Source organism: Oenanthe melanoleuca, chromosome 7 (genome assembly GCF_029582105.1).
Source record: "Oenanthe melanoleuca isolate GR-GAL-2019-014 chromosome 7, OMel1.0, whole genome shotgun sequence".
NCBI lineage: Eukaryota > Metazoa > Chordata > Aves > Passeriformes > Muscicapidae > Oenanthe > Oenanthe melanoleuca.
Genome location: NC_079341.1, coordinates 20,678,936 through 20,706,138, shown reverse-complemented (window position 1 = coordinate 20,706,138; position 27,203 = coordinate 20,678,936). Strand labels below are relative to the sequence as shown.

Sequence of the window (27,203 nt, the reverse complement as noted above, 5' to 3'; positions counted from 1 at the left end):
ACAATAACCTGTGACAACAAAATTACATGTAGAGTGATCCTTTGTTATGTATTTAATTGTGAAGAGTTATTTAATTATTTCAATGGAGAAGAGAATTTACCTCACTTTTTCAATTTACCTTGGAAAAAAAAATATACCTTGAAAAAGTACTTGGTCTCCAACCTTCCAGGTTGATCTGGTTCTTCTTTAACTTTGGGAGGTGTTTAGTCATCTTTATGACTTTGGGAAGCATTAGATATCTCTTTGTGATCTCAGCAAACCAAGATTTCATTACACAGGCAACTGTGTTATATCTGAATTCTGATTTAGTGCCAGAGCCATTTGCAAGAAAACAATTTTCTAAATATTACCAAAAACTATGCAAACTAGTACTGACAGATGGCTGTAAGATAGACATTAAAATGGTCCACTTTAACAGTTTATATTGGATTTGGTTGCTGTTGTTGTGTTTAGATTAATAAAAGGAAAGCAAATGACAAAATTCATGCATTTTGAAATGTAGACAATACTGGTGCATAATTAAATCAGACATACATTATATACTTTATTACTCCATGTGAGTCTTTGTTACAGAGTGAAGTCTAGAGTCATTCCTATGCAAATACCTTGAGCTTATTTGAGCAACATCATGATGCTGTGTCTCTGTTTTTCTAACATCCTGTGAAAATCAACATTGCTACTGAAAATTCCAAAGTTTTTCTTCTGCTTTGGTTTCGCTTCTTTTGGTTTGCTCTTGAGACAGTCAGTGCTCATGATAGCTTATTTTCTGTTATTTTCAAGAGAAGGGCAACTGTCTTCTGCTAAATCTGAAAACAAAAATGCATCTCAAGAGTAGAAAAAAATAAAATTGTGTGTAGTGGCATCTAGTGAGATAAAAATCAGTGAGATAATAACATTACAACTATGCACTATGAATTAATGATTTCTGGAATTATTAATTGTGGAAAAAGAAGGTGTCTTAATTTCTTCTACTGTTATGATTGTTATCAAGTATTCATGTTGTTATGAACATAAAAAGCATTACTAAGAAATTAATCCTATATTCTTAAAAATATTTTTTGAATTTGATTTGTTGTTTTTTTTTTGTAAAATAGTTCTGCAGTTTCCAAGAAAGATCAGTCAAATTAATGTCTAGTTTGGTTTAGAGAAATATTTTGATTTAAAAAAAACATTCAACAGACAAGAAGAGTGGACCTGCATCCCTGTGAGTAACTTTTAGGTTGTAATTTAATATACTTTTCTCAGGTTGACCTACACTTCATGAAAAAGATACCACCTGGAGCTGAAGCATCAAACATCTTAGTTGGTGAACTCGAGTTCCTGGACCGTGCCGTTGTGGCTTTTGTGAGGTTGTCTCCTGCAGTGCTGCTCACAGGGCTGGCTGAAGTTCCAATTCCAACCAGGTACAGTTGGGCTGATATTGCTTTGCATTTTCCTGAGTACCTTGTGGAGACAGGGTGATGTGACCCTCAGCTTTGCCATTTACTGAGTGAGGAATTTGCTCTTTACCAAAGACATCTCTCAGCCTTCTGCTCATCCTGTAAATGATGTGTGGGTATATTCAGATGGTTTGTGAGATTGTAGATGTAGAAATGTAGACTCTTAACACACAGTTTATACTATAAAAACTGATATTACTCCAGATGAAATACTAAGGTGAAATATTCAGCTTTGTAGAATATTTCATCTCTGGAGCTGACACTACTTCGGTGATATTGCATAATTATGTACAGAGCTAAAAAAAATGAAGAAAGAATTGAGAAAAGGCAAAAAGCAAACTGATTTGGTTGACTAGGGATAGTGAGTGAATAGATGGAGAAGATGATGGGAATATGTTCTTCAAAAATTTGTACTTCTTCAAAAACTTGCTTTGCATGGTAGGGAGTGTGACTTCTAACCATAAATTTTTATTAGATTTTTTCCAACTTGAAACTTTTTCTGATGGAGTACTTAGATTCTGAAAACAAATTATGAAGAATTAAAAAAAAACCTTGTATTCAAATAGAAGGCATTGGGATAGATCTTATATCCTGCTGGGGTTAATTCAGATCAAAACTCCAAAGTGATTCTCTCATATCTGTGTTCACTGATGTAACTATTATTGAAGAATCCCACCTCCCCCCCACTTCTTTTTTTAAATTTGTGCATTTGTTTGTACACATATTCTGTCTCTCTTTCCCCTTCTCTCTTTTAGTTTCTATAAAAGTAGAATTCCAATAGTAGGCAGTAAAGTATTCCAGTTGTTAGTGACACTCAGGACAGTCATACATGATACTCATGTTATGCAATGAAATGCAGTGCTGAGACTCAGGTCCTTGCTTCTAACCAGATAAACAGTGACATTTTCTTTGAACTGTACTTTCTAGTTACTTTAAATATTACTTTTTTGATGTTTTCTAGTTTTTGTGTGTGCATAAGAAACATTGAGAGAATGAATTTGCTCTGGAAAAAGGTTTCCCTTGTAACCACCTCCAGATTCCCATAAGAAAAAAAAACACCAAAAGGAAAAGAACAGATTTCTTGAATTTTTTTTTTTTTTTTTTTTTTTTTTTTTTTTTTTTTTTTTTTTTTGTTAAAAAGAAAAAAAAAATAGTTCGAAATTAGGACAATTAAGTATTTTTGCAAAAGTGTGTATGTAAAAAAAATTCAGTAATACACATCAAAATATTGTCTTTTGCATTTTAGTGAAACTGAGAATTTTAGTTATTTCACTTGAATGAATCCTCTGCCTTTTGTAGAACTTTACTTGCCTACAGCCTTAAATAGAGACTGTCCAGAGACTTAATGGAAGTAAAAATTATTTTAAAATTATTTTTATTTGGGTTAATTTAACTTCTCCAATACTGTAATAATTTATGTAACCATAACCATTCTGTTGAATTTACATAATTAAAGAATATGTTCTGTACATAGATTTCAATTGCATATATTTATTATGTAAGTTAAGGTTTGTTATGTAAGGAGGTTTTGGAAGTCTCAATCAAGATTGACTGTTAAGCTTATGATATATTTTTGGAAGCTATTTTCACATTTTTTTTCTAAGCAGAGCTTCATGTTTAAATGTATGTGTGAGGATCTTGAAGGAGATTATATATAGTGTTTATCTGAGAGATTCTTCTAGTCCACATTTTAGATAAATATTTCTGTAATATTTATATTAATTTCGACCATCCATCCTTCACAATTTCTCAAATTTACCTTTAATTTGCAGATTTTTATTTATTCTTCTTGGACCACTGGGTAAAGGCCAACAATACCATGAGATTGGAAGATCAATTGCAACACTAATGACAGATGAGGTATTTTTATTCATGGTTCAGTTTTGTACTAACTGAAGAGGTGTAATAGGGAATCTCCAGTCCTTCAGAAGAAATGTGGCTAATCATTCTGGTGATGACAATGAGCATTTTGGTTCCTTTCACAATCCTGTGACAGCCCAGATTTTGCTGTTGTAATGGGATAACAGAATGAGGAACAATATTCACAAGCGAAGATATCTTCACCAATAAGGTTCTATTTTACACAGTTGCTTTCCGGAGGACTTAATTTTGTTTAAGCTGCAAAATTTCTAGAATATTTAGCAGCCATAAGTATGTTTTTCAGTAGCAGCTGGAATTTCTATGGGAACTATGTACCAGAAGTTATTTTCAGTTGAAGCTGAGATTGTTTGTTAGGTGGGAACTTTGTAAAGTGTGCTCTATTTCAGAGAAGAGGGGCTATTATTTTAGAGATAGTTCCTTTTTCCATCTCTTTCTCCTCCCACATGTACTTCTCAATTTTTCACAGGTATTCCATGATGTTGCTTACAAAGCAAAAGACCGCAATGACTTGGTGTCTGGAATTGATGAGTTTCTTGATCAGGTTACTGTTCTTCCTCCTGGAGAGTGGGACCCAACAATTCGAATAGAACCACCTAAGAATGTCCCCTCTCAGGTTTGTACAGTGTAAAATTCAAACACTTTTATATGCTGTGATAGATTTTTATTTTGTAGATTTAAGTCTCATTAATTTAGCATTGAGCAGTCACTATGTTTCATGCTCTTTTTATTTTAGGCTAATTTTCTTTAGAAGAGCCCTTGACTTGCAAGCATACAGTATAGTGATGACAATTGGATAAGACCAGTGCTAGTTCTCTCCTGAGTAAATACAGGCAGTTATATCTAAAGATACTAAATTCAGGGATAAATGGTCTTTAAGCATCCTTGATTATTCCAAATAGCCATGGTTTGCTTTTTTTCTAGGCTTATTGCAAGAATTGATCAAAACTTGTTACTCTTTGAAATGTTTTTAGAGATAATATTTTTTGTGATCAATTCTTTAAATTTCATAGAATCACAATTCTTTTTACTATTAACAGTCTGGTAATAGAACTCTCCTACAGCTTCTGAGGAAGTTATGTTGACGAATATTAAAATAAAAGTTTTATGTTTAAGCTTTTGATTTGCAGAGCCTGTTTGGTGCTAAAACCCATGGGAAATATCTTTTCCTTCTGGTAGGAGAAGCGTAAGATCCCAGGAGTGCCAAATGGAACTGCAGCCCACGGGGAAGCAGAACATCCTGGGGGACACTCTGGACCAGAACTGCAACGCACTGGAAAGTTAGTGGAAGCATATTCAAAATCTTAAGTGTTCTAAGTGATGTTCAAAAGGAATCACAAGGGTCTGGTTCTCTCTCAGAAGTGTCTTGGCTCATGATTTCTTTCAGGCTTTTGTCCTGATTTGCATGTGCCATATAGCTGAAGAGGACAATATACATGCTCTTTTACAGAGAGCAGGAGAGGGAAAGGGGGTTTGAGTTTTCTCATTCTTTTTATTGCATCCCCTTTCTCTAATATTTACAAAGGCCAGACTGCTCTTAAACTTGATTAATATCTCTTAGTTTTGTACAGGATGAAGGATAACTTGGTATGGTATTGTCCCATATATTATGAATACTTACAGCTGTTTTGTAGTTAAAGTTTCTGGCTTGTGCAGCTTTAGCATTTCTTTTTTACCTCAGTAAGCCATGAAATGTCCTACTACATGAGGCTGTGATTACCCTGGTGGCTGCAATATACATCAGAATGAAGAATTTGCCCCAAGAATACTTATTTTATCTTATCTAATACAGTGTGGTGTAAGTGCATCAGCTGCCAATGGCTGCCTTAGTGCACTGTAGCTGGGCAATAGATGTTTCTTTTACTTTGCTGCCTCCTGATATTTAAATATTGTTCTTACCTTTAGCATGAAGCTAAAGATTGAACTGCAATGCTGGTGTACACTGGGCAGGGAAGATGATGGCCTGTCTGGCTGGAAGTTGTTCTCTCACCAGAGAACCTGTTAATTGACAGCTTGAGGGATTGTTTTAATATTTAGGAGGTAGTAGCACTACACCACCTTCTTTACCCCAGCAGCATTTGATACATTGTGTGCCTGTGAGGAAAAGAGCATTATGGGGTTATTTACTTTAGCTGTATGGTATTTTGTAAGGGAACGTCTGTTCCTAAATATTTGATTATACTTGACACAGTGTAAGTGACAAAAGATGACAGTTCTTGTCCTTGAAAAATGGTAGTGTCTATTCATTTCTGTCATTTAGGAACAGGTTCTCAAATAAAGAATGCTAAGCTCTATATATAAATGTGTGGGCAAATAGACACTGTGATACCTCTCTAATTAAAAAAATGTAAATAATTATTTCATGTAATAAACGGTTTGATTTAGTGCATGGGAGCAAGCAACTGTTCAGAACTTTGGAGTCTGGGTGATTAGTTAAAGAATTTAAAAGAGACATGGAAATCAGTTTGTTTTAAAACCAAAATAATTTCCTGGTTGAATTTACAAAGATAGGCTTCCTATAAACATGTTTTTATGAAGGGTGAAATATAGGAGTATGGATCATTTGATCAAGGAGCAGTAGTTTGTTTCTCTGAAGTGCAGTTGAAGCAATAATATTGAGGAAAGTTTTGTGTGCCACCTCAATTTGAGCTCTTCTGTGTTTTCTTTAGATTCTTTGGAGGATTAATTTTAGATATCAAAAGAAAAGCTCCCTTCTTCTGGAGTGACTTCAGGGATGCTCTCAGTCTGCAGTGTCTGGCATCATTTTTGTTTCTCTACTGTGCTTGCATGTCTCCTGTCATCACGTTTGGTGGTCTGCTGGGAGAAGCAACTGAAGGTCGTATAGTATGTGTTAAATCTGAACTTTTAAAACAAACTTACATCCCTAGTTTTGTGGTTAGTATTTCCTTACTGTTGCATGAATCACCTTTATATATTGGTGTCTCAGTGTTTAGAAGGCTACGGACTAAGACATTGCAAAAAGAACCTGTTTGAAAATTTATGGACACTTCTCTTTGTATCATATTCAGAGTGCAATAGAATCGCTGTTTGGAGCATCCATGACTGGAATTGCCTACTCTCTTTTTGGTGGACAGCCTCTCACTATACTTGGCAGCACGGGACCAGTTTTAGTGTTTGAGAAGATCTTATTCAAATTTTGCAAGTAAGTGAAGATCATTATATACATCATCCTTCATTTGTTATTAGGTAAAAGTAGAGACACCTATTCCAAAGTTGAAAAGGATTTCAAAGCAGTGAGCAACAGGATAAATTGTTGCCTTTATCATGTTGCAGAGTCCAGAAATTGTGCAGTGAATTGGTAATGCAGAAAGGTGAATTTTCTTAAATTTTGGGCTTTTGTTGCTTTTAAACTCTCCTTCCTCCCTTTCCCCTTCCCTCAGCTGTTTTGAAGAGAATGACAGCTTCAGGATGTTTGTGGGTTTTTTGTTTGCTTGTTTTTTTAAATTTTCTCATTCTCTGTGACAATATGTTGAAATCAGTAGTTTATCTCATCCCTAACTCGAAAGGTGCTGCCTCTCACCAAGCAAGTAAGTGTAGTAGATGTGGTGCCCTCTTTCAGTAGTCACTGGTAGAGACCAGGCCATTCCCTCACCTGGACAGGGAGGGAGTGAAGTGTCATGCCAGAGGAGCCACATTTGTGCTAATGTGCTGTACTTGACATATCTCTGCCACAGTGTGGGTAAAAATTGTCTCCATTTGTAACCCATCATGCTTCTCTGCTATCCAGTCTGCTCTTCTGCCTCATTGCTGTGACAGGGACTTCTGTACCAGCATCTCCTGCACAGCACAGAGTAGGAAACCCTGCTCAGCACTCAAATTTTCTCGCACCTTCAGACAGACCTTTCAGTTTGCTGTGATAATGTCACACGGTGTGTTTGGAGCTCTATTATCATATGCAATAAGCTCACAGAATTTTGATGAAAGTTGTTATAGCTACTCTTTCACAGCTTAAAAAGAAATTGACAGGTGTTGGTTGTTCACAAAGCAGGATATGGGATAAAGAGTGAGTGGACCTTATACACTTCATGTGTGTGACTACTCTCATAGCTGCTCATGTGATCACTTTAATAGAGATAGAGCTCTTTCTGTCTTGTTAATTGGGGGAAGAGCTCTGGTCAGGAGGTGACTTGATAGAATCTTCTGTTTACAATAAGTACATAATTTCTGATTCAAATTGTCCCCAAAAAGGAAATTTTGGAGCTGCCTTGTCTCTTACTTACTGTGTATGGACAAAAGGTTTATTTTTTTCTTCTTTTTAGAGAGTATGGGTTGTCATACCTTTCTCTGAGAGCCAGCATTGGGCTGTGGACTGCAATCCTGTGCATCATCCTTGTTGCCACTGATGCAAGCTCCCTAGTCTGCTACATTACCCGCTTTACTGAAGAAGCCTTTGCTTCTCTTATCTGCATCATTTTCATTTATGAGGCCTTAGAGAAGCTGTTTCATCTCAGTGAGACGTATCCAATCAACATGCATAATAATTTGGAGCTGCTGACAAAGTACTCGTAAGTAAGATTTCTTCTGTTAAACTGTTAGGGGTTTTTTCCATAGGTTGTTTTCTTTGCTAGGAGCACAGCAGGAAAAGTTTGCAGTAGTTGCAGCATATGGAAGTTATTCAGTCATTATGCTGCCTTATGGAAGTAGTAGTTACTGGGGGGATGTGTACAAGCAGGACACATTTACTTAAGATAAGTAAAAAATGTATTTCCAGATTTGAGGTTTGGAAAAACTTCACCATAATTAACTTGGAAATCCTAGAATTAAAAATAGGACTTAAAATAGAGACCTCAGTTTTAGGTCTCTGTTAATTTTTATTTAATGAGACTTAACTCATGATCTCTTCCTATAGCCTTGTACTTATGATTTATAATCTTTCAGTGGCAACAGGATGTTCAGGTAATGTTGGTATATAATATTTGTCTCCCCTCCCCCCCAAATTGAAATATTCACCTTTTTAAAAGGTTAAGAGTTGATGTACTTCCTTTATTTTAACCGCTCTGGCATTTAAGGTCTGAGCTTAATCCACAAGAGCTGAAGTGAATTTGGAATTGTTAGATGCATCTCAGTAGCTCATAATCAATTTATTCTTAATACAAAGATTTTTTAAGCTAACTCTATTTAAACAGCTTTACTTTATTGTGAAGTTTAGACAGATACTAATCTACTTGGGGAATAAAAAAGTGATTTGATTTTATCAGTATTGTTTCACTTAGAAGTAAAGCCTCATAGAACTGTTTCTGTGATATAAGAACAAAATGTTGCTCTAGTAAAGGACAAAATCCTAGTCTGTCCTGAGGCCAGTTAAGCTTGGTCACATCAATAAGTAAAATGTCATTAAAAAGCATTTTCAATGAAAATTCCTCCCCTGGAATGTCTTTATTATTTCACTGAACCCATTTGAACCCTCTGCATGAGCTGGGCGAGGCCCTAAAGCAACAGTGCTCGAACAGTGCCACATCTTCTGTTCACTGGAAAAACAGGAGTGTCTCAACCAAATGTCTCATTTGCATTTTAAGCTGGGAAAAACAGAACACAGCAACAGAGAAAACATTTGAGCTTTGTGTATATTATCACTAGAAAAATAGTTAGCAAATCCTGAATTTGAATGCACATTATATACCTTAGTATACAGAACAAGTTAAATTAGAGAAACTGTAGTTCTGCCATGACATACTCTCATCACAATATCTGAAAATATTATTATTCCTCTCTAATAGTTTAATCAGTAGACAAAGGAAGACTAATTTGAAGAGAAAGCAACAGATACCAAGAATAGACCATGTATGCAGTTGAGGTTATATCCTCTTATTTAACTTTTCTCACCTTCTATGAAGTAGGTATTTTACTCTGATGACCTTCATGTAGCACAGTCTTTGTGGATTTTTTTTCTTTTCCTTTACCACTTCAAAGTAGTTGTCTCAAAGGAAAAGAGAACAGGATGTCCTCCTATCATTTTGAAAATCGGATGTTGAAATGCTATACAAAGCAAAAAAATTTAGGAAACATTTATCAGGTGGAGCTGAGATATTAAAATATGTCATGGAAATCATAAACACAACTAGAAACTTGGGTTCCTGGGTAGCTGTATTCATGGTTAGCTGAATCCCATAATATTGCTAGAGATTTCAGAGAAATGAGTTTAACAGTCCTGCTTGTAGGGGTAAAGGCATAATTATGTCTATATTTTGTTAAAATGTTTTCTCATTATAATCCTCATGTTAACAAATAAATGTTGTTGGTTTTAGTTAGAATGCTATTCAATAATCAGAATCCCAAACTGGTTTTTGAAGGGTGGTGTTTTATTGCTGCCTGCTCTTGGACTGAACAATGAATGTAAAATATGCAGAGCACACAGAATGGTAAAAGAGCAGCATTTGTCATCCTCCAGTTACACCTATTGCCCTGTTCTGGCCTGCAGTGTTGGAATACCAGCACAACAGTTTTAGAATTTTCAAAACACAGCTCCTGAAAGATAGGTGTCTTCCAGATGTTTGGAAGAAAGATTTCCCCATTGGTTGGTATTTTCAAACACATATATCAAAATTATTTGGTATCACTGATATCAAACTTACTTGATATAGTATTTTGTAGTTATTTGTATTCATTATTTCATACCTAGATTTTCAGTTGTTCTTTTACTCTGTGTAGGTAGTACAAATAGATTGCCTTTTAAACTCTTGTATTACATCTCACATTTGGCACTTATACTGTAGCTTCTACTTGCAGCATGTTCCTGTTTATTATTCATCATGTCTGTAGTAACTGACCCCACTAACAGCAAAGTGCCTGGCTGCAGACATATAGCTCTTATGGGATGGGACTTATATTTTTTAACTTTGATTTTTAGAAATGGCAGTGCACTGACAATCAATGCATGGTAATTATCCTGTAAGAGCATATCTGCTGCTATCCAAGGATCTGTCCTCTGAACACAGCAAAAGGTTAATTCCAGCCTGTCCTGTTCTCTCCATTCCTTTCTCTTTCATCTGACATTTCTTAGTTATTCAGAATCAGTCCCAAAAGATTGGGAGAATTGAGAGATGTGCTCAGTTGCAACAACTCTACATCAGCTGCCCAAATCAGCTGCCCAGTGCTTTCACAGCAGACTTGCTGTGCAAATGTGCACATATTAGTCTTACTCTGTCCAGATACAGTGGCCTTTGCCCAGAAGATGAGATATCACAAATATCATCCCCATGGCATCATCACATTTCAAGTACTCTCAGTCTGCACATAGATCAGTTCTGGAAAGATAAGAAACTAAAAGATGGATAAGCATAAAAGTTTACTTAAAATACAAATCTCTCTTTTATGTACTTGAAATTGGGAAATATTGATTTTGCAAGGAATTAGAAGCTTTTCCTTCAGCATATGATTCCAGGCCTTCTACTTGCAGTTTAAATGGGTAACAAACTTGGGCTGAAATTGGTCCTGTCCTTAAAGGATCAGCATACTCTGTTACAGAAGCTAATTAGTATCTGCTGCTTTGCTAATTAAAACAGCTGTTTGCATTTTCCTCTTTGGGGATTTTAAAGACAAGTTTTTAATTGTTAGTAAAGCCTTGGCAGGTCTTTAATTAGCCATGGGTGATCTTCAAAAGGTTGAGCAACTAATTTCTCTTTGAAATGCTCAACCAAAGCTTATGTAAAACTTTATTTTGGATCTTCAATTCTATGCTAGAAAACTCAAGGTATACTGTAAAATTTCTGTGTTTTCTGTTGCCCACTCAAAAAGTTGATGATAAATTGTTCAGAACTCTGAATATATTTGAAATTTTCAGTGTGTGCTGTGGCCCAGCCATCCCCTTTTCTCCCATGGGCTTTCTGAGGATGCTCTGATGTCCACAGGTAATCTGTCTAAATACCAGTACTGCTCCTTTGCCCTGGTGAGGACTTGAGTTTGACCCAGGAAAAGTCATTGGCATTCTGTTAGTGCTCTCTTTGGAGTACTAGAGAGACAAAGAAAATAATAATTTTAGATGGTTGGTATTTTAACCAGATTGAAACCGTAATTCAAGTAAGAAGGAAAACCCATTCTGTATTTTTGGTTGGCTTACAGTCTCTGTTGCAGGAAATTGATGCACCGCATGCATCTCTTATATTTGAGAGTACAGGAGTCATTACTAATACCTGCCATAATGCACCTTAGAAGACTAGAGGAAGAGTATTCAGAACAGTTGGGGTTTTTTTTAATTCAAGTTTTTATTCAAGCACATCCAAATATTTCAAAATCATCTGAAAATCCTTTAAAAAATTTCTTTAAAAATTGCATTTAGCATTTTGCTATTTTAAGTAGAAGATGGATTTTGAGTTTGTTACAGAATTGTACCTCAAAAAGCCAAAAAAATCTTGTTGCATGATCTAATTAATGTAAAACTAGACATGATGCATTTTTTGCTAATTTTTAAATTTTATTTTTTACTCTGCATTTAAATATTCTCCCTGATCTTTGTGTGATCTACTTGCAGGCAAATTCGTTCAGCATTTATATGTAACTTTTTCTTAAAACAGCATATTTTTAATATGGACGATGAAGAATAAGGCATTTAAGTGATAAATCAAAAGAAGGACAAAGACAACCTGATTTTCAGTGTGGTACCATGCTGTATTTTTTTATTTTTCAACTGTATTGTTTTTAAGGAATTTGAATAGAGTAGCTACATTGTTTATTAAATTACATACAAATACTTATTGATCAGAGATTTTCTTTTCTTTTTTTTTTTTTTTTTTTTTTTTTTTTTTTTTTTTTTTAATGTGACCTTTTTGTATTTGTCATGCCATTAGCATTTGTAGGTTGGCATAGCAACTCTTATTTCTGCACTCTCCTCCTCCTGTTTTTTCCCTACCCTGGGTAGCAAATATATCTCCAGTTAGTGAAACCTGTCTGGAACACTGATGCCTATCAGTTTTAATGTGTATATGAAATATTAGAATGTTATTTTTGCTAAGAAAAGAGAACCCCTTATTGGACCAGATAAAACCCACTGTTTTTAAAAGGAAAACAGAATAAGCGTTGTGGATAAAAGGGATGTGATTTAGAAAGCAATCCAGTATTCTTCAAAATACAAGCATTATAAGATAGTAGAATACAGTAGTTCAGTTATTTGTCAGGGTGAGGTTGCTTTATATCTTTAGATCTTTATATACCTTTTTGGTATATAAATGAATTTTATATACCTTTCTGGTTTTTATTAATTCTTTTTTCAAAGTGATGAATTCATGTTGTTTTAATAATTCTTTACCAGAAGTTACTCAATTATTAACAGATTACATTGAATAATTTTAAAGTGATTTCTTGGCATAGTAATATGCATATTGCAATCTGTCTTGGTATTGACATGCACTTAAGCATTAGGAGTAGAAAATCCCACTCTGATGTAATTAGGGAGCCAAGATCATGTCAATCTCAGTATCATTTCAGGCTATAGAAACCATTGATTCTAGAAGGCATTGTGAAGATTACTTTTGTGCATACCACTCTTTGCACAACCAAGTTTTAAATCTTCCATTATCTATATAAATTAATCTAAATACATCATTATTGGATGCAAATTAGCTTGGTTCATACCCTGTATCCCATAAGCTGCAGGTGGAGTAAGAAGAGCCAGTGATGATGAGCACAGTATTGCTTGTTATGGTCCCAGGCATGTAATTGAATTCCAATTCCTGTAATGATTTCTTAGAAGCTAGATATGAATATAGATTTTTTTTGTTCTCCTTCTTTATAGTTTTTTTTCCCTATAGTTAAGTAACTGTGCCCTATCCTGTGTGTCCTTCCCTAAGAATATCCCTGTTCTTCCCAGAGCCATGCAAGTGCCGTCACTGAGTTTAGCTGCTGGTTCCCTTTTGCTTCTTGACAAACCTTGAAATCCAGGTTTCTTTTTCTTCCTTTTATTTTTTCCAGGATTTCTCTGTGCCTGTCCAACCCAGCTGACATGTTTGTCTCTTTCTCCTTCATTTGAACCCAGAGAGTGCCCACCTTGTTTTATTCTTTCCTACTGCTCATCCCCTGCACTTTGGAGCTAGATCTCCATGTTAAGCAATTCTCCCCAGCATTCAGTTTGTAGTTGAGAGCTGGTCTACACAATGCCTTCAAAATATAGGAAGGCTTGCATAACATCCCTGGGTGATTTTGTTACAGCACCTTTATGTGTATTCATGCATTGCACCTGAACAATTGAAACTCCAGCTGACCATATAGCACTGCAGTAATTATTTGTGTACCAGCGTTATACTGAACCTCTTCCCCTCAGTGTATGCACTCTTAACTTTGGAAGCAGGGTGAAGGGACACCCAAGAAATATTTCACAGTGAAAGCTTTCAGATGAATTCTCAATATCCCCCAGACTTACACTGCTCTTCTGCACAGGAACTTCTGTGTATGGCAGTTACATACCATAGTGCTGGTGCCAATGCATGGACTGCATGCTGCACCACATAGCTAAAAAACCCAACCTCTGAGGTTAACAAAGCTACAATATTATTGTAAATCTCTTTCCTAGAGTTTCCCCTCGACAAAACACCATTTTCCTTCTGATGAGCTATCCAAACAAATCTGATTCTTTGAGATTTCTTCAGTGTAACATCAGTTCCTCTTCTCAGATTTATCTTTTTTTCTCTCTCTGTGAAACTATTGTGCTGCTGAGTGCATTGTTTAGGTGCTTTAATAGCTTTTCTAATTTCCTCCTGAACTTAACCAAATAAACTATACAGACATGTAACATTAGAGACTATATGTGGATGCCTACTGAGGTTCGTGACTGTCAGAGATGGGCTGCATAACTTAATGGTCGTAATTCAGGATGGCAGATCTCATAAATAAATGAAGAAAAAAATCTTGTCTTGCCATGACAGCTGTGCTGTGAAAGGGTTTCATGATACTGAGAATAGAACTTAACTGACAAGTCCATTTTCCATCACTATTAATTATTTTGTTTCCAGTCTTTTCTCCACTGAGGCTTTGATTTAGTTGGTATGAAGGTTGGCACAAGAAGGAATATGGTAAATATAATACCAGAGATATACAGGTACTGTAGGTATGAGACAGCAGAGAAGACATAATTTTATTATACTGTTGTGTCCTCTTCCCATAGAAGTTGTTAGACAAACAGAAGGATTCTGTGAATGCCCATAATTCACATGAAAATGGTGTATTTGGAGAAAACCTAAACATGCATAGCATTCTGCTATTAATACACTTCAGCCTTGTATATGCAACTTAAAAAATACCTACATATATACCTTACTTTAAAAGCAAACCTAGTGATGTTATCTTCCATTTCATACTGTCATCTTCCTCTGTCTTTTATGTGATCAGTGCACAGCACGCTCAGTGTCCTCTGTGTTAGGGGAAAACCTTCCTACTCATGCTACCAAATATGTGCTCTGATATTCAGTGAGACATATTGTTTAAGCAAGCACATTTTGCAACTTATTTGTCATACTTGCCTGTAGTTTTTAAAGTATTATAAATATTCATATTGAGCAAATCTCATTCTCAGGCTATCTTAAGTGAGCCAGAAAGGCATTTTTCCCTTCTAGAAAGGGGAAATGGTATATTGACTAATTAGGAAGAAGCTGCAGTTGCATCTTTTATAGATCATATCCTTCTCTTGTATAAATAGGTGTAGCTTGCAATATGTAAATGCTGAAAATATAAAGGATCCAAACCTTTTGAATTGTATAAAATTTTCAATAGTAAGTGTCTTCTAGTCTTGAAAACAGCCTACTGAAAAATGGCAACTGCATGCAGTAAGTTAGAATGGCTGCCTCTAATTAATGAACAAAACTGAGACTTATGAACCAAATCCTGAAACACCTAAGAAATTGTGGGGAGTTTGGGAGGGCAAAGAAGGGAAGTGGGGAGTGACCTTAAACTGCCTATACTGTTACAGTTGAATTGGTGCTGAAGATTCAGCTGAAATTTTGATCCCTCTATAAAAGGGAGAGAGGTGCAGGCTCCAGGGGATACCCATTAGTCATGCATTCCTAAAATTTATTATTTCTAAGCTACCTTTGTTCTCCATTCTGATTTGCAAGAGATTTCTTGAGCCCCTTGGAAGGTGTACAGGCAATAAAGACTCCTTGCTCTGGTTATTGTTTCTAGCTAGCAGGTTCAGGTTGTTATTCTTTGTTATGTTCTCACTTTGTCAGTTCTAATCTTACAACAGTTCTGAGTTATCTGAAGACCATCTTGTCTGAAATGGTATATTTGTCTACCTCAGATTATGATCCACTTTCTATTAGGCTGTATTAGATTTTTAAACACCTTAAAAGAAAACGAGCTCCATTGATATCTGTCTTAACTACAAAATATGGACATTTTAAATACAGGTGGGACCTGTGACTGGGTATCTAGTGCCATTTTAGATCTCTCAGCCTCCAGCTGCTTTGAAAACAAAGGCATGAGTCAACGAAGATCCTGTCATATGTGCCAACTCATCACGGATGTCACAGATACCATGGAGTGTACAGTCACCCATGCTTAAACATCTGAATTGCTACCAGGAGACCACAATGTCTTGCAGTATCCAAAAGTGTAAAGATGAAAAATGAATTATTTCTGTCATCAGTGTAATGAAATGGATGTATTGAGATTGGCAGCAAAGATTGCCCCCCCCCATAGTGACACCTATGCTCTTGCTACCACTGCCAGTGCCAGATTCTTCCCTGCCTGTACTCTAACCACGATGAAAGAGAGTCAAAAGAATCCTTCTGTATCTTTTAGCATCAGGAAGATGATTGCTGACTTATCACTCAAAGACACAAGAGTACATTGCTAACTTGGACTGTATTTAAAGCTGAATATGTTACTTTAGAAAATGCAGGTGTTTGTATAGTCATTTGGTAATACCATAAACTCTACACAGATCCCTTGTCATGGGCAAGTGCTCAGCACTTCCAACAACTTTGCAAGAATGTAAGAGCGTTTTTGAACCCCCAAGAGGAAAAAATTTTTTGCTTGTTCCAGCTGTCTGAGTAATATTTCATCAGGAAAATAGAAGGATGTGTTGATGTTAACTATTCAGTGTATTTTACTTTTTCTGGAAAAATTACTCAAAGTAAAAATGACAATGAAAGACAGTAAAATATTAAAAGGATTAAAGTAGGAAGCATTATTTCATTAATGTGAGATTCTCCTTGCAGATCAGTTATGTTGGGAAACGTTTTTTATTGAAGCAATTACATTTGTTACAAAATTACACATTTTGGTAGATAATGTTTTTATGTTTTGGCACTGAATTGTACCTTCATTTATGGTTTCTGGGATGGACAGGGAGTGTTTTACTATCTCACAGTTCTATAATGTTAAGCAATTAGTGGGATGCTGGAAGACAAGTAATACCATGATACAGTCTCACATCAAAATGTCAGTGTTGCCAAAACACATACAATATTGAAAGCAATGTAATGTTGTATATATCAAAACACTGAGATCATTGTTTGAATGGTCTTCTAAGTAGAAACAGGATCTGATCTCTACAGCTTAGACCGAGTTCTACTCCCATTCAGTGACAAAGGCACTGTGCAGGGTGATTTCGGTCTGTGTGGGTGTAGTTTGCACAAGTTACTTATCTGCTGATGATTAGTCTGCTGTTGCTAAATGCCTGTGAAACTTGATAAAGACCAGACTGGAATGCTGTGCGGGAGGAAAGTGATATTGCTGTAGAAAGAAACAGCTGATCTCATCTGAAGGTGATTTACCTGAGCTGTGTTAAACTAAAGCTTCAACAGTCACGTTTCTGAGGAAATAGAAATTTTGGCTCCTCTAACCTTGAAATGTAATTTTGCAGTTTGCAGCAAGTGTAGCTGTCCCTTGTAGTGCTGGTGACAGGCACAGTGTTCCCTTCTAGTGAGGAGTGGCAGAGTGAGCAGCCCATGCCCCCCGGCTGGCTGCAGTCACTCCCCATGGCCACGGCCCCGCTCCGGCCACTGCGCTCGGCGATGGACCAGGCAGGGGCCAGGGAGCTCCTGGGCTCCAGCAAACAGCAGTAACCTGCCACAGCCACCTCTGGGTTGTTGCATGGACATCCAATACCCCCTTGCAGTACATGGCTTAGCCATACTGTTGGTTGGCTTTATTCTGCTGCTGTAGCTCACTAGTAGTGATGTGCTTCATTGAACCCATTTTGTAATACTTTGAACTACACATTGAACACACATTCATTCTGCACTTAGGGCCTGATCCAAAGTACATTTAATATGTTTGAAAGATCCAGTCAAGGACTTTTGGCTCAGGCCCTCTACTTCTCTGAATGCAGATACTTTTTTTTTTTTTTTCCGCTTTTTGTTCATGGGCTGTAAGGGTTTTCTCTTTCTTTTGTAAGTAGCTGCATTTAAAATAAAAGCAAAGAATTGCACAACAACAACCTGCATCTTTCCCTGACTATGTATTAAATGCAGCTGTTGTCACATGTATGGTATTGTAATTGAAATAGAAATAGTGTCCTCATGATGTAAATGGTAGAATTTCATATATAGAAAATCATACAAATCTACATGAGTACTGTCATTTTGTGAAAAGATAAATAGCCACATAGAAAATAGATGGCGTAGGTAAGTGAATAAACTGATATTCTGCTACAGCTGTAATGCAATTCATGCTCAGTGGCTCTGCACACAATAGTCAGATGTTATCCTGTCCCCAGCTACTCCTGGAAACTTTATCAGAGAGTACAGAATTTATTTAAAGTCATCATAAGCACATTAAATACTAGCAGGCTAGATGGTGCTATAGATTATTAAAGTAGGATTAATTTAAAGTGTATTGCAAAGCGCACTTGACATCTTGGATCCTACAGAGTATCCTAGATGTTTTGAAGGCTTTGTCAGAGAAAAAGCCTCCCACAGTTGCTTCAGAGGCTTTAAAGACTTAATTTTGATTTTAAATTACCTATTTGCAATATTGTCCTCCTACACTGCCTCGTCACACTTTGTGTGTTAAAATACACAATTTAAAATGAAAAGTGTGCTTTTACAGCAGCTGTGGGGAGAGGAAAAACAAGGGACACAGAGTTCAGAGAGGCTTTGGTGCTGGGGATCCTAGCATTCAGAGCCCTGACAGTTGACTGGGTAGCTGGGCAGTTTTGCATGCAAAGGCACTTCTCCATCTGGGAAAGAAAGATGATACAGAGAGGTTGTTATTTGAGAAATGGATCAGCCTGGAACTGTACATAGCATCTACTGTCCATATAGAGAAGGGTTATAGGAACAGGATATTCTCAGTATTACAAACTGTGCTCAGAAGTATCAATAGGCAAGGAAGAAAACAGGAGGTAAAACTGACTGTGATCAGTGGTTTGAATATGTCACTTAGGTACTATATATGCATATACACCTCACAGCCAGTGATACTCTAGTGACAGCACTAGCTACTGAGCTACAAACTGCTTCAAAGCATGCATTTACTGAATGCATTTGAACTAAAATTATCTGTCAACGCAGAGCACAATTTAAATGAATCATAACATTGATAATTTGGATTAATATCTGATATCTCTTTTATTATTAAGGAAAAATATTTTCTTTTCAGATGCAATTGTGTGGAACCAGAACATCCTAGCAATAAAACCTTACAACACTGGCAGGACTACAATATATCTGCTTCTGATGTGCCATGGGGGAACCTAACTGTGTCAGTAAGTAAATTTTGGATCTTAATAAATAAAAGGATAGGCATAAATAATTTTGTCCATCTTACTGGAAAAAATATATATTAAAAATACCATTTTTTTTCTGCTCATATTTGTTCAAATAAATAATATAATATGCTTAACAAAAATGAATATGGACTTTATAGCGTTATCTCCTTTTGTAAGCTTTTTGCAACCTCTGATAGTACATGTTAAAGCAAGTGTGTGCATTTTATGTCCTGCTTTGGAACCTTCTTGACACACTAGCACAAGAGCTTGGCTGAGACTAAGTCAAACATGTCAAATGACAATGAATTTGTCCTAAATTCTGCCAGATGGCAAAACCAAAGTTCCCTTGTGTAGAAAGAATCAGAAGCATTTATTTCCTCTAAAACACTCTTGCAATATTTCAGGCTATAAAAAAGAGGATGGGGACAAATTTTGTAACATTTTCTTTTCAGTGACCACTTTTTCTTACATAAGTTTTGTAATGTTTTTCCCCAGGGGAAGAAGAGGAAGAAGCTACAGTTTAGTGGGGCTTGCATGAATGTGTAGCAAGTTTAACAGTACACTTTTCCATGTTTAAAGGATTTATATAATTCAAGTTTGCCTTCTTCAGAGAGACATTTACAACTTGATTAAAGTGTTGTGTTGAGATTGGGCCGCCACTTTTTCTGACAAATGGATAATTTCATTACACAGTCAATGAGAATTGAGTGCAAAAGACACCAGACTGAAGAGATTGCTGAATTCACTAAATTATAGGCATAATCAAATGGAACACTTAAAAGCCAATCCAGTGGACTGTGTCCAGAAGATACTGTTCTTTTTTCCCAAAGGCAGGAATGCAGAAGAGCTCATGTTAAGTAGGAGCTGTCTTCATGGCTGCTCTGCCTTGCTTCCATGGCTTGCTCTGAGCAGGGACTGCTCCTCGACTCTGTTGGTGTGGCAACAGCAGAAAGAAAGTTGAGAACTGCTGGCCTGAGGGATTCCAGCAGTCCAGAATGAATATTCTCAAAATTGCAGCACACTCTAAGAGCATCTGTGCAGGGGCAGACTCCTCCTCTCACTTTCTCAGATCTCTGACAGTGTTTTTCAAAGTACATTTGCAGCTGAGGAGATTTAAAATAACAGATTTTGTTTTAACTATAAATGTAAAAGACTGGCTGCATTATATAAAACCCTCAAAAACTTCTGTGAAAGCTTATTACCAAAACTTGAGTTTACATAGGTAGCAGTATAACTGACCAACTTTTCCCATAAGCCCCTACAGTTGTCAAAGAAATAACTGGGTTTTTTGGTACTATTGTGTCTTTATTTCTTGCAAGCATCATCAAGAAACTTCTGTTCTAGAGAACTGCAGTAAGACATTAGACATTGCTGTCTGTAAATATTTGGTCAGACTTACCCCATTATGTCTCTTTTACTTCTCATATCTTCGTATATTTCTTGTGTCTAGTTGAAATGTTTCAAGTTTCTGAAGACCTGGATTCTCATTCTTTCTTAAAACCCAATGACTTTTTTTTTTCTATCAAGACAAACCAAGTGTGAGCAAAGGATTTTGGACCAAGTATGAAGAGGATTTTGATGGTGACAAAATCCTCTTCAGGAGGATATGATGAACTTTATCCCAAGCTTACTGCTCTACCAGTATAAAAAGCTTTATGCTCCTTTGTCTCACAGTAATCAAATAGCAATTATGTTTTTTTTTCCAAGACACTCTTTGTTCAAACCCAAAGATTCCCATAATATGATATTGTGCAGCGAGTCTGGTGAGCCAAGGACACACTTGATTTAATACGAAAAGATCCTGATCTGGCAGGATATTTCTTCCTGGAATCCCTGATTCTGGGTGCTGCATTTCATTTTTCTTAAGTTTGGAGGGATTGTGAAGGAGAAGGAAAGGATTGTGAGTCCAGAGCTGGTAGTTCACATTTCTAGAGCTAATCTTTATGATTTTAGACAAGTAAGGATAGTAGTGTAGAAGTACTGGAAATGCTTTCCACCGTATCTGCATATTGTTAATAAATTATATTAAATATAATTGATGTTAAAGATTTTGAGTTTTCTGGCATTTCATCAGAACTTTTTTAAAGAGAAGGACAATTTGCAGGATGTGCTGCCCCCGTGTGGTATTAAATGTATTGGGCTCCTTTCAGGCCATTGTCACACACCCTAAATAGATGTTTCTTCAATTGCTGGGCCTGTGAACTGAAAATAAAAAAGCAGTTCTTGAGAATGCAGCGGGAGCACCTTTCTCTTTGTGCCTTTTGAACTTTGCTTTCCACACTTGGAGAGTGTTAGTAAGCATAAATCTGTATTTGTACACAGAAAATGAATCAGTGGACTTGCTGAGTTTGAAAAAAACCTGTTTGTATATTAATGACTTTATTTATGGTATGTCTTAGCGACTTCGTCATTTAATAGGGCTAAAAAAGAGATTTCTTTGAGAATTTTCCACACAGATTAGATACAAACATAGTGAGTTTTGAGGTTTAAAAGAATAAATATCTAGAAATTGTTTTACTATTTCTAGTAATACAGTTTGGTTGCAATTTAGGAAAGAAATTGGAAAGAAAATGCTAGTGTAAGCATGGTTAATTTTTAGAATACTATTTTTCTCTCCCTGATAGGAATGTAAGAAGTTTCATGGTGAGTTTGTTGGACGAGCCTGTGGTCACCATGGCCCTTATGTTCCAGATGTTCTCTTCTGGTCTGTCATCTTGTTCTTTTCTACAGTGACACTCTCATCCACACTGAAGCAGTTCAAAACCAGCCGATACTTCCCAACAAAGGTGTGTGCCATTACTTCAGTACACAAGTTGGCATTAGCCATCTCTAAGTAGGAATTTGGTCTGCATTGCAAATTCAGTAAACTGCTGGTGAAGTGGACAGTGCATCTTTCCTCTATTAGAAACTTGTGTCAGAATAAGCGTGGTTTAGCTGTAAGCTAAAGCTGTAAGCTGTACTAAAACAGTGAAGAAAAATCTTAAATCATACCTGAATGTTTCAGTTAAAATTGTAATTTCTCTCAATAACTGTAGGTACGCTCTGTTGTCAGCGATTTTGCTGTCTTTCTCACTATTTTGTCCATGGTTTTAATTGACTATGCCATTGGAATTCCATCACCAAAACTTCAGGTTCCAAATGCTTTTAAGGTAAGTTGTTGATAAGTTGCACTGCTTTATCATTTTACAAATTAATCCACTATGATGGATTTATAATTTTTTATTATCATCATCAGGGAGTAGTGATACTATTTTAAAATTTTTATGTTCACAAGGTATTATGCAACCTCTCTGATTCGTGAATCATGTAAGTGAACCTCTCCCACCAGGCACCTTCTTGCTTCCTAATGTTATCTCTGCTTGGATTAGCAAGGCTCAAATCACCCAGATCCTAGACTACTGTAATGTTTTGGGACTTCCTCCAAATTTTGCATTTACCATATCAAGTGCAACCAAGTCTCTAATAACCCAGATGATTTTATTATATATATTTATATTATATATTAATTTCTTGTTTTTGCATCAGAAGAAGTTTAGTGCTCTATATAAGTTGGTTTTAAAGGAATTAATATCCTAATAATGTTTTGTATGTATTCTTGTGAAATTGGATTGCAAATAACCTTACAGTTCTGACTGGCCATGCATGACTGTTTTTATAGCCCACCAGAGATGATCGTGGCTGGTTTATTACTCCTTTGGGGCCTAATCCTTGGTGGACAGTGATAGCTGCTGTAATTCCAGCCCTGCTTTGTACTATCCTTATCTTTATGGACCAGCAGATCACAGCTGTCATTATCAATAGAAAAGAACACAAACTAAAGGTATTCAGTCAAAATTTATACTTTCACTGTTGTTTTCTGCTTCGGATTATGTAATGTGCATCCATCTACTTGAGTATGCTAGTTTGTTATATGTTATATAAATTAAAATTTTAAAATTTAATGCTTTTAAAATTTAAATTTTATGCTTTTTTCTTTGTTGCTCTGTGTAGTACCTGTTCCCTGTGTCAGTGATCCACTGCCATACAGAAAACTTTATGAATGTCATTTGGAATACAGATTCTGAATTAAGAAAGTGCTACCTTCTGTGCTTTAGTAGAAGTAGGATTCATTCACTTAAGCAAAAAAAAAAAATGCCTTCAAGTTAATTATCTCCTTAAATGCTACAATATTAATTGTCTTTTCTGGTACTGAGAGTGTTATTCTACTGCACTGGATTTTTAAAAACTACTTAGGGGTTATTTCGTAATATAAGATTTTTTTACCCTCTCTTCATCCTTCTCTGTGGTTCTACCCATCCTTTTTTTAAATGGCCTTCCTATATTAAAGAAGGGAGAAGAATAAAACTGAGCCCTAGAGGCACAATGGGTTCTTAAAACAACATAGGACAACTTCCTGCTCTGTTCTCTAACACTTTAGTTGCCTACAGATGGAGAGAGAAAAAGGGACATCACCCCTCTGAAAAACTGTTGGGCAAAATCTAGCAGCAGGTTTCTGTACATGTATATGCAGCAAGCTTAGGCTTTTTTTTGACATACTTTTAATAAGCAGCAATCCAATCCCAAGTTGCTTTAGCAAATGCATTTGCAACCTTCACTTTGCATTGCCTCTTCTTGGATGATTGTGACATTTGATATGTTCTTTTTTTGCCCTCTTTGTCAGCCTGGCTCTTCATGTCAATCCATAGCATTGCATGTGGTTAACTTGACAGATGCAGGAATTTGCTGCCAAGCTTTGGAATGTGTTTTTTCAGCACTGGCATCTGGGAGTCAGATGGTCCTCCTGGCTGCCCCCTTGTCTTGCTGCGTTTTAGTTTTGCTGGGGTCTGGTGTAGCATCACCTGTTGCTATGCTTCCTTTTCTTCCCATATGTCAGGTTCCTCAGATCATGTATGAATGTGAGGAAATGCTCTCGGATTCTGTATGCATTAGCAGATACATTCCTCATAAATGTGTCAGAAGGTAAAAAAAGGTGTCTCTGTTAGGATTTAGAATTAAACTCCTTTCTTTGAGTGCATTGTGCCTGTAACTAATATCTGTGTTTGACACATCTCTGAGTTTGTCAAGATGTGTCTTGGAGATAAGATTCATAAGCACTTTTGGGGAGTGAGGGAAGGTTGCTGGAGTTGATTCTCTTCATTTTCTTTACTTTTCCCCCTTTTTAAATAATGTAAGCAAATAAGATGGCATTTTCATTTTGATATGTGGCTTACATTTTCATAAACCCAGACACTTCCCATTTTAGAAGTAAAAGTTGTCTTCATAAAGAAATGATTTGTTTGCTTCCAACTCATTTTCCCCTCTTTTTTTATACTTCCCATAGCAAATTCTGGATAGTGCACATTTCAGCTTTTGGCAGTCTCTGTAGCAAACCCTTCCAAGTTTAGTTTAGTTACTTTTTTTATGTCAAAAGGCATTTGCATGGGTTTACAGGCAAAATTATGGTTCAACATATTCACATTGTTTGCATGAACATCGCTGTTTCACCAGACCATGACACTGGATTTGTTGCCATATTGCAAAGTTTTGTGGAGATGGATAACTACCTGACTTTTTAAAGGAAAATAGCTTGAGCTGCTGCTTGCAGCTGTGAGGAGGTCCTGGATACTTGCTAAAATTGAAGTGTAATATCCCACTCAGCTATGGTAGCAGATATCTATAGAACCAAGCTTGATGCATTTTTCTTTTTCAAGTGAAGGTCATAACTGCAGGTTTTTAAATTTATCTAAGATTCGACCAAAGGGCTTTAAGCACAAAAGAAAACCATTATCCACTTGTTGGTAAATTTATGTAGCATTTGACCACTTCAGAAGTGATCCAAACCCAAAGATTTTGTACTGACTTTTCATATTAATATTATGATGCTGTGTTTGAGTAAGGAAACCAGTAAACCAGTACCTGATTTTATATTTTAATTTAATGTATCTTATTTTCTAGCTATCTGCTCTTATCTAAGATTGAAACTACATTAATGAAAATGTATATCATGTGCTTACCATCTTAAAAAAACTTAAGGATCAGTGTGGTTTTATGGCCCTTTCTAGCATAAACTGACTTAGCAAATGTTATGGATTTTTATGTAGGGACCAATAAAAATACTTACTTTTCTACCTCTTTGTAAGAAGGGATGGAGGGTCTACTAAGATTAGTGCAGTGGGAAATTGGCAGTGCAGCTGGATATTCTGCTTACTCTTGCTCACAGAAAATATCATACAGATATATCTGCTATCATACAGAAAATGTATTTTCCAGTGTCTTACCAGTATCCATTTTACAAGCAGGAAAGCTGCTTGCTGCCCACTGTAGAGTGGGTTTGTGGTACACTGAGCTCCTAACTGGAAGGAGTCCAGTAGCACTGAGCATTGGATTAGTACAAATGTACAAATTAGTACATTGAGTGTGAATTAGTACAAATTCCCCTTGCATAACTAGTGTGCCATTCCCACTGACCCAACCTGGATAACACATAGAAGGAAGCTATTTCTTTCCTACAAGTCTCAAATTTTTAATTGTCTCTAGCTGTTCATTAGGAATGCCTGCCAGCAGTGTTTTCCTTAATTCAGATGTCATTTTACATCTTCTTTCCATCCTTACTTTTTTTAACAGAAAGGATGTGGATACCACCTCGACCTACTCATGGTGGCAGTGATGCTTGGTGTGTGCTCTATTATGGGATTGCCGTGGTTTGTTGCAGCCACTGTCCTCTCTATTTCCCACGTGAACAGCTTAAAACTGGAATCAGAGTGCTCCGCTCCAGGGGAGCAGCCAAAATTTCTTGGAATCCGGGAGCAGAGAGTCACAGGGCTCATGATTTTTGTCCTTATGGGCTCATCTGTCTTTTTGACGAGTATTCTAAAGGTAATTTGGGGATGTAAGGGAAAGTTAAAGAATACTGCACTGACCATTTCACTGTTGTTACTGTATTATTTAATGAATGCTCTTTCCAGGCACATTACTAACTAGTATAATGTTACACCTTGGGAATCTAAAGTGGCATTCTAATTTTGCTTAATGAAGTGCCTAGGGAATTCTAGCATTTTTTTAAAATAAAAAGCTTGTAATGGAAATATGGCCTGACTGAAGTCAAAGGGAATTCTGCCATTGAGCTATAATAGATGAAGAGTAACACCTTGTGAATAGTTTGGGCCTGTGACAAATTATCATGAAAGAGTCTTGCTATACCAATTTGAAATTTATTTAGATAATTTAAAAACATTTTGTGATTTCTGAGTAATTTTAAAATATTTTTACAGTTGCAAGAGAAGTTCTATGGTTTGTTTCTTGGAAATGAGCATGAAAATTATCTCATGCTTCCTGAATACTCAACACAGCTCACCAGTGCTCTGAAGAAGGGTGTCTAGTTATATATACTACCATGTATACACTTAACAGTTTCTAAAGTGTTATCTGGCCTCTGTGAAATCAGGGAGAGTTTTAACACTGGCTTTAGTAAAACCAGAACTTAGTCTTGTATATTGTTGCAGTGAGGGCAGTAAGGTCTTAGAACTTGTACTTGTCAGCAGTATTTTATTATGTATATCATAAAGCCTTCACTTTGCAAACACACAGATTCTTATCTGTGGACATACTCATTTACCTACACAGTGTATGCTGAGAACCTGGACGTTTAAAATAGTCTCTTAAAAAAAAAATAAAATTCATAGAATCATTCATCCATTTTTAAATGCTTATAGCACAAAATACTGTTTTAAGCAGTAAGAAGTATTTTGTGGCTCTTGAACATTTTTCTGAGCAGTCTTTAAAGTAAAGAATTTAAGTATAAATTAAGGCTTTCATGTTTTTGTGTAGTTCTGTTAATTTTATTAATAGGGAATTAAGTATATTGTAATAACTGGCCATGAGAGGAAAATAAATATACAGAGCCAGATTCTTCTTTTGCTTTATACTCTGAGAGACATTATTAATTTATAATTGAGTGACTCTGAATTTACAACTTGTCTGATTAATGCAGGCATATGGCACTTTGTATTTCAACTGTTTTGAATGTCTTTCTAGAAGCATTTAAAATTGTTAAGTAGTATTTAATATGTTTTTCCCTTTCTCTGCTTGTTTGTGCAGTTTATTCCTATGCCAGTACTTTATGGAGTGTTTCTTTACATGGGTGCTTCATCTCTAAAGGGAATTCAGGTAAAATGGATTTGTGATGACTATGTTATTGATGATGCTTTTTATAAAAAATATAGCTGTTCTTATTATATTATTGTATT

At 36.1% G+C, this 27,203-nt stretch overlaps 1 protein-coding gene across 2 annotated transcripts in view; it reads left to right on the top strand.

Annotated features, from left to right (window-relative positions):
- Positions 1–27,203, top strand: part of SLC4A10 (solute carrier family 4 member 10) — a 147,768-nt gene that overhangs the window by 105,328 nt on the left and 15,237 nt on the right. For both annotated transcript variants that reach the window (XM_056495981.1, XM_056495980.1), the window contains 13 exons: positions 1,246–1,403; positions 3,212–3,299; positions 3,787–3,933; positions 4,497–4,597; positions 5,987–6,161; positions 6,347–6,480; positions 7,598–7,843; positions 18,870–18,975; positions 21,603–21,764; positions 22,014–22,127; positions 22,637–22,798; positions 25,582–25,833; positions 27,055–27,123. In XM_056495981.1, the coding sequence (XP_056351956.1) occupies positions 1,246–1,403; positions 3,212–3,299; positions 3,787–3,933; positions 4,497–4,597; positions 5,987–6,161; positions 6,347–6,480; positions 7,598–7,843; positions 18,870–18,975; positions 21,603–21,764; positions 22,014–22,127; positions 22,637–22,798; positions 25,582–25,833; positions 27,055–27,123 (1,914 nt within the window). The remainder of the gene's footprint in view (positions 1–1,245; positions 1,404–3,211; positions 3,300–3,786; positions 3,934–4,496; positions 4,598–5,986; positions 6,162–6,346; positions 6,481–7,597; positions 7,844–18,869; positions 18,976–21,602; positions 21,765–22,013; positions 22,128–22,636; positions 22,799–25,581; positions 25,834–27,054; positions 27,124–27,203) is intronic.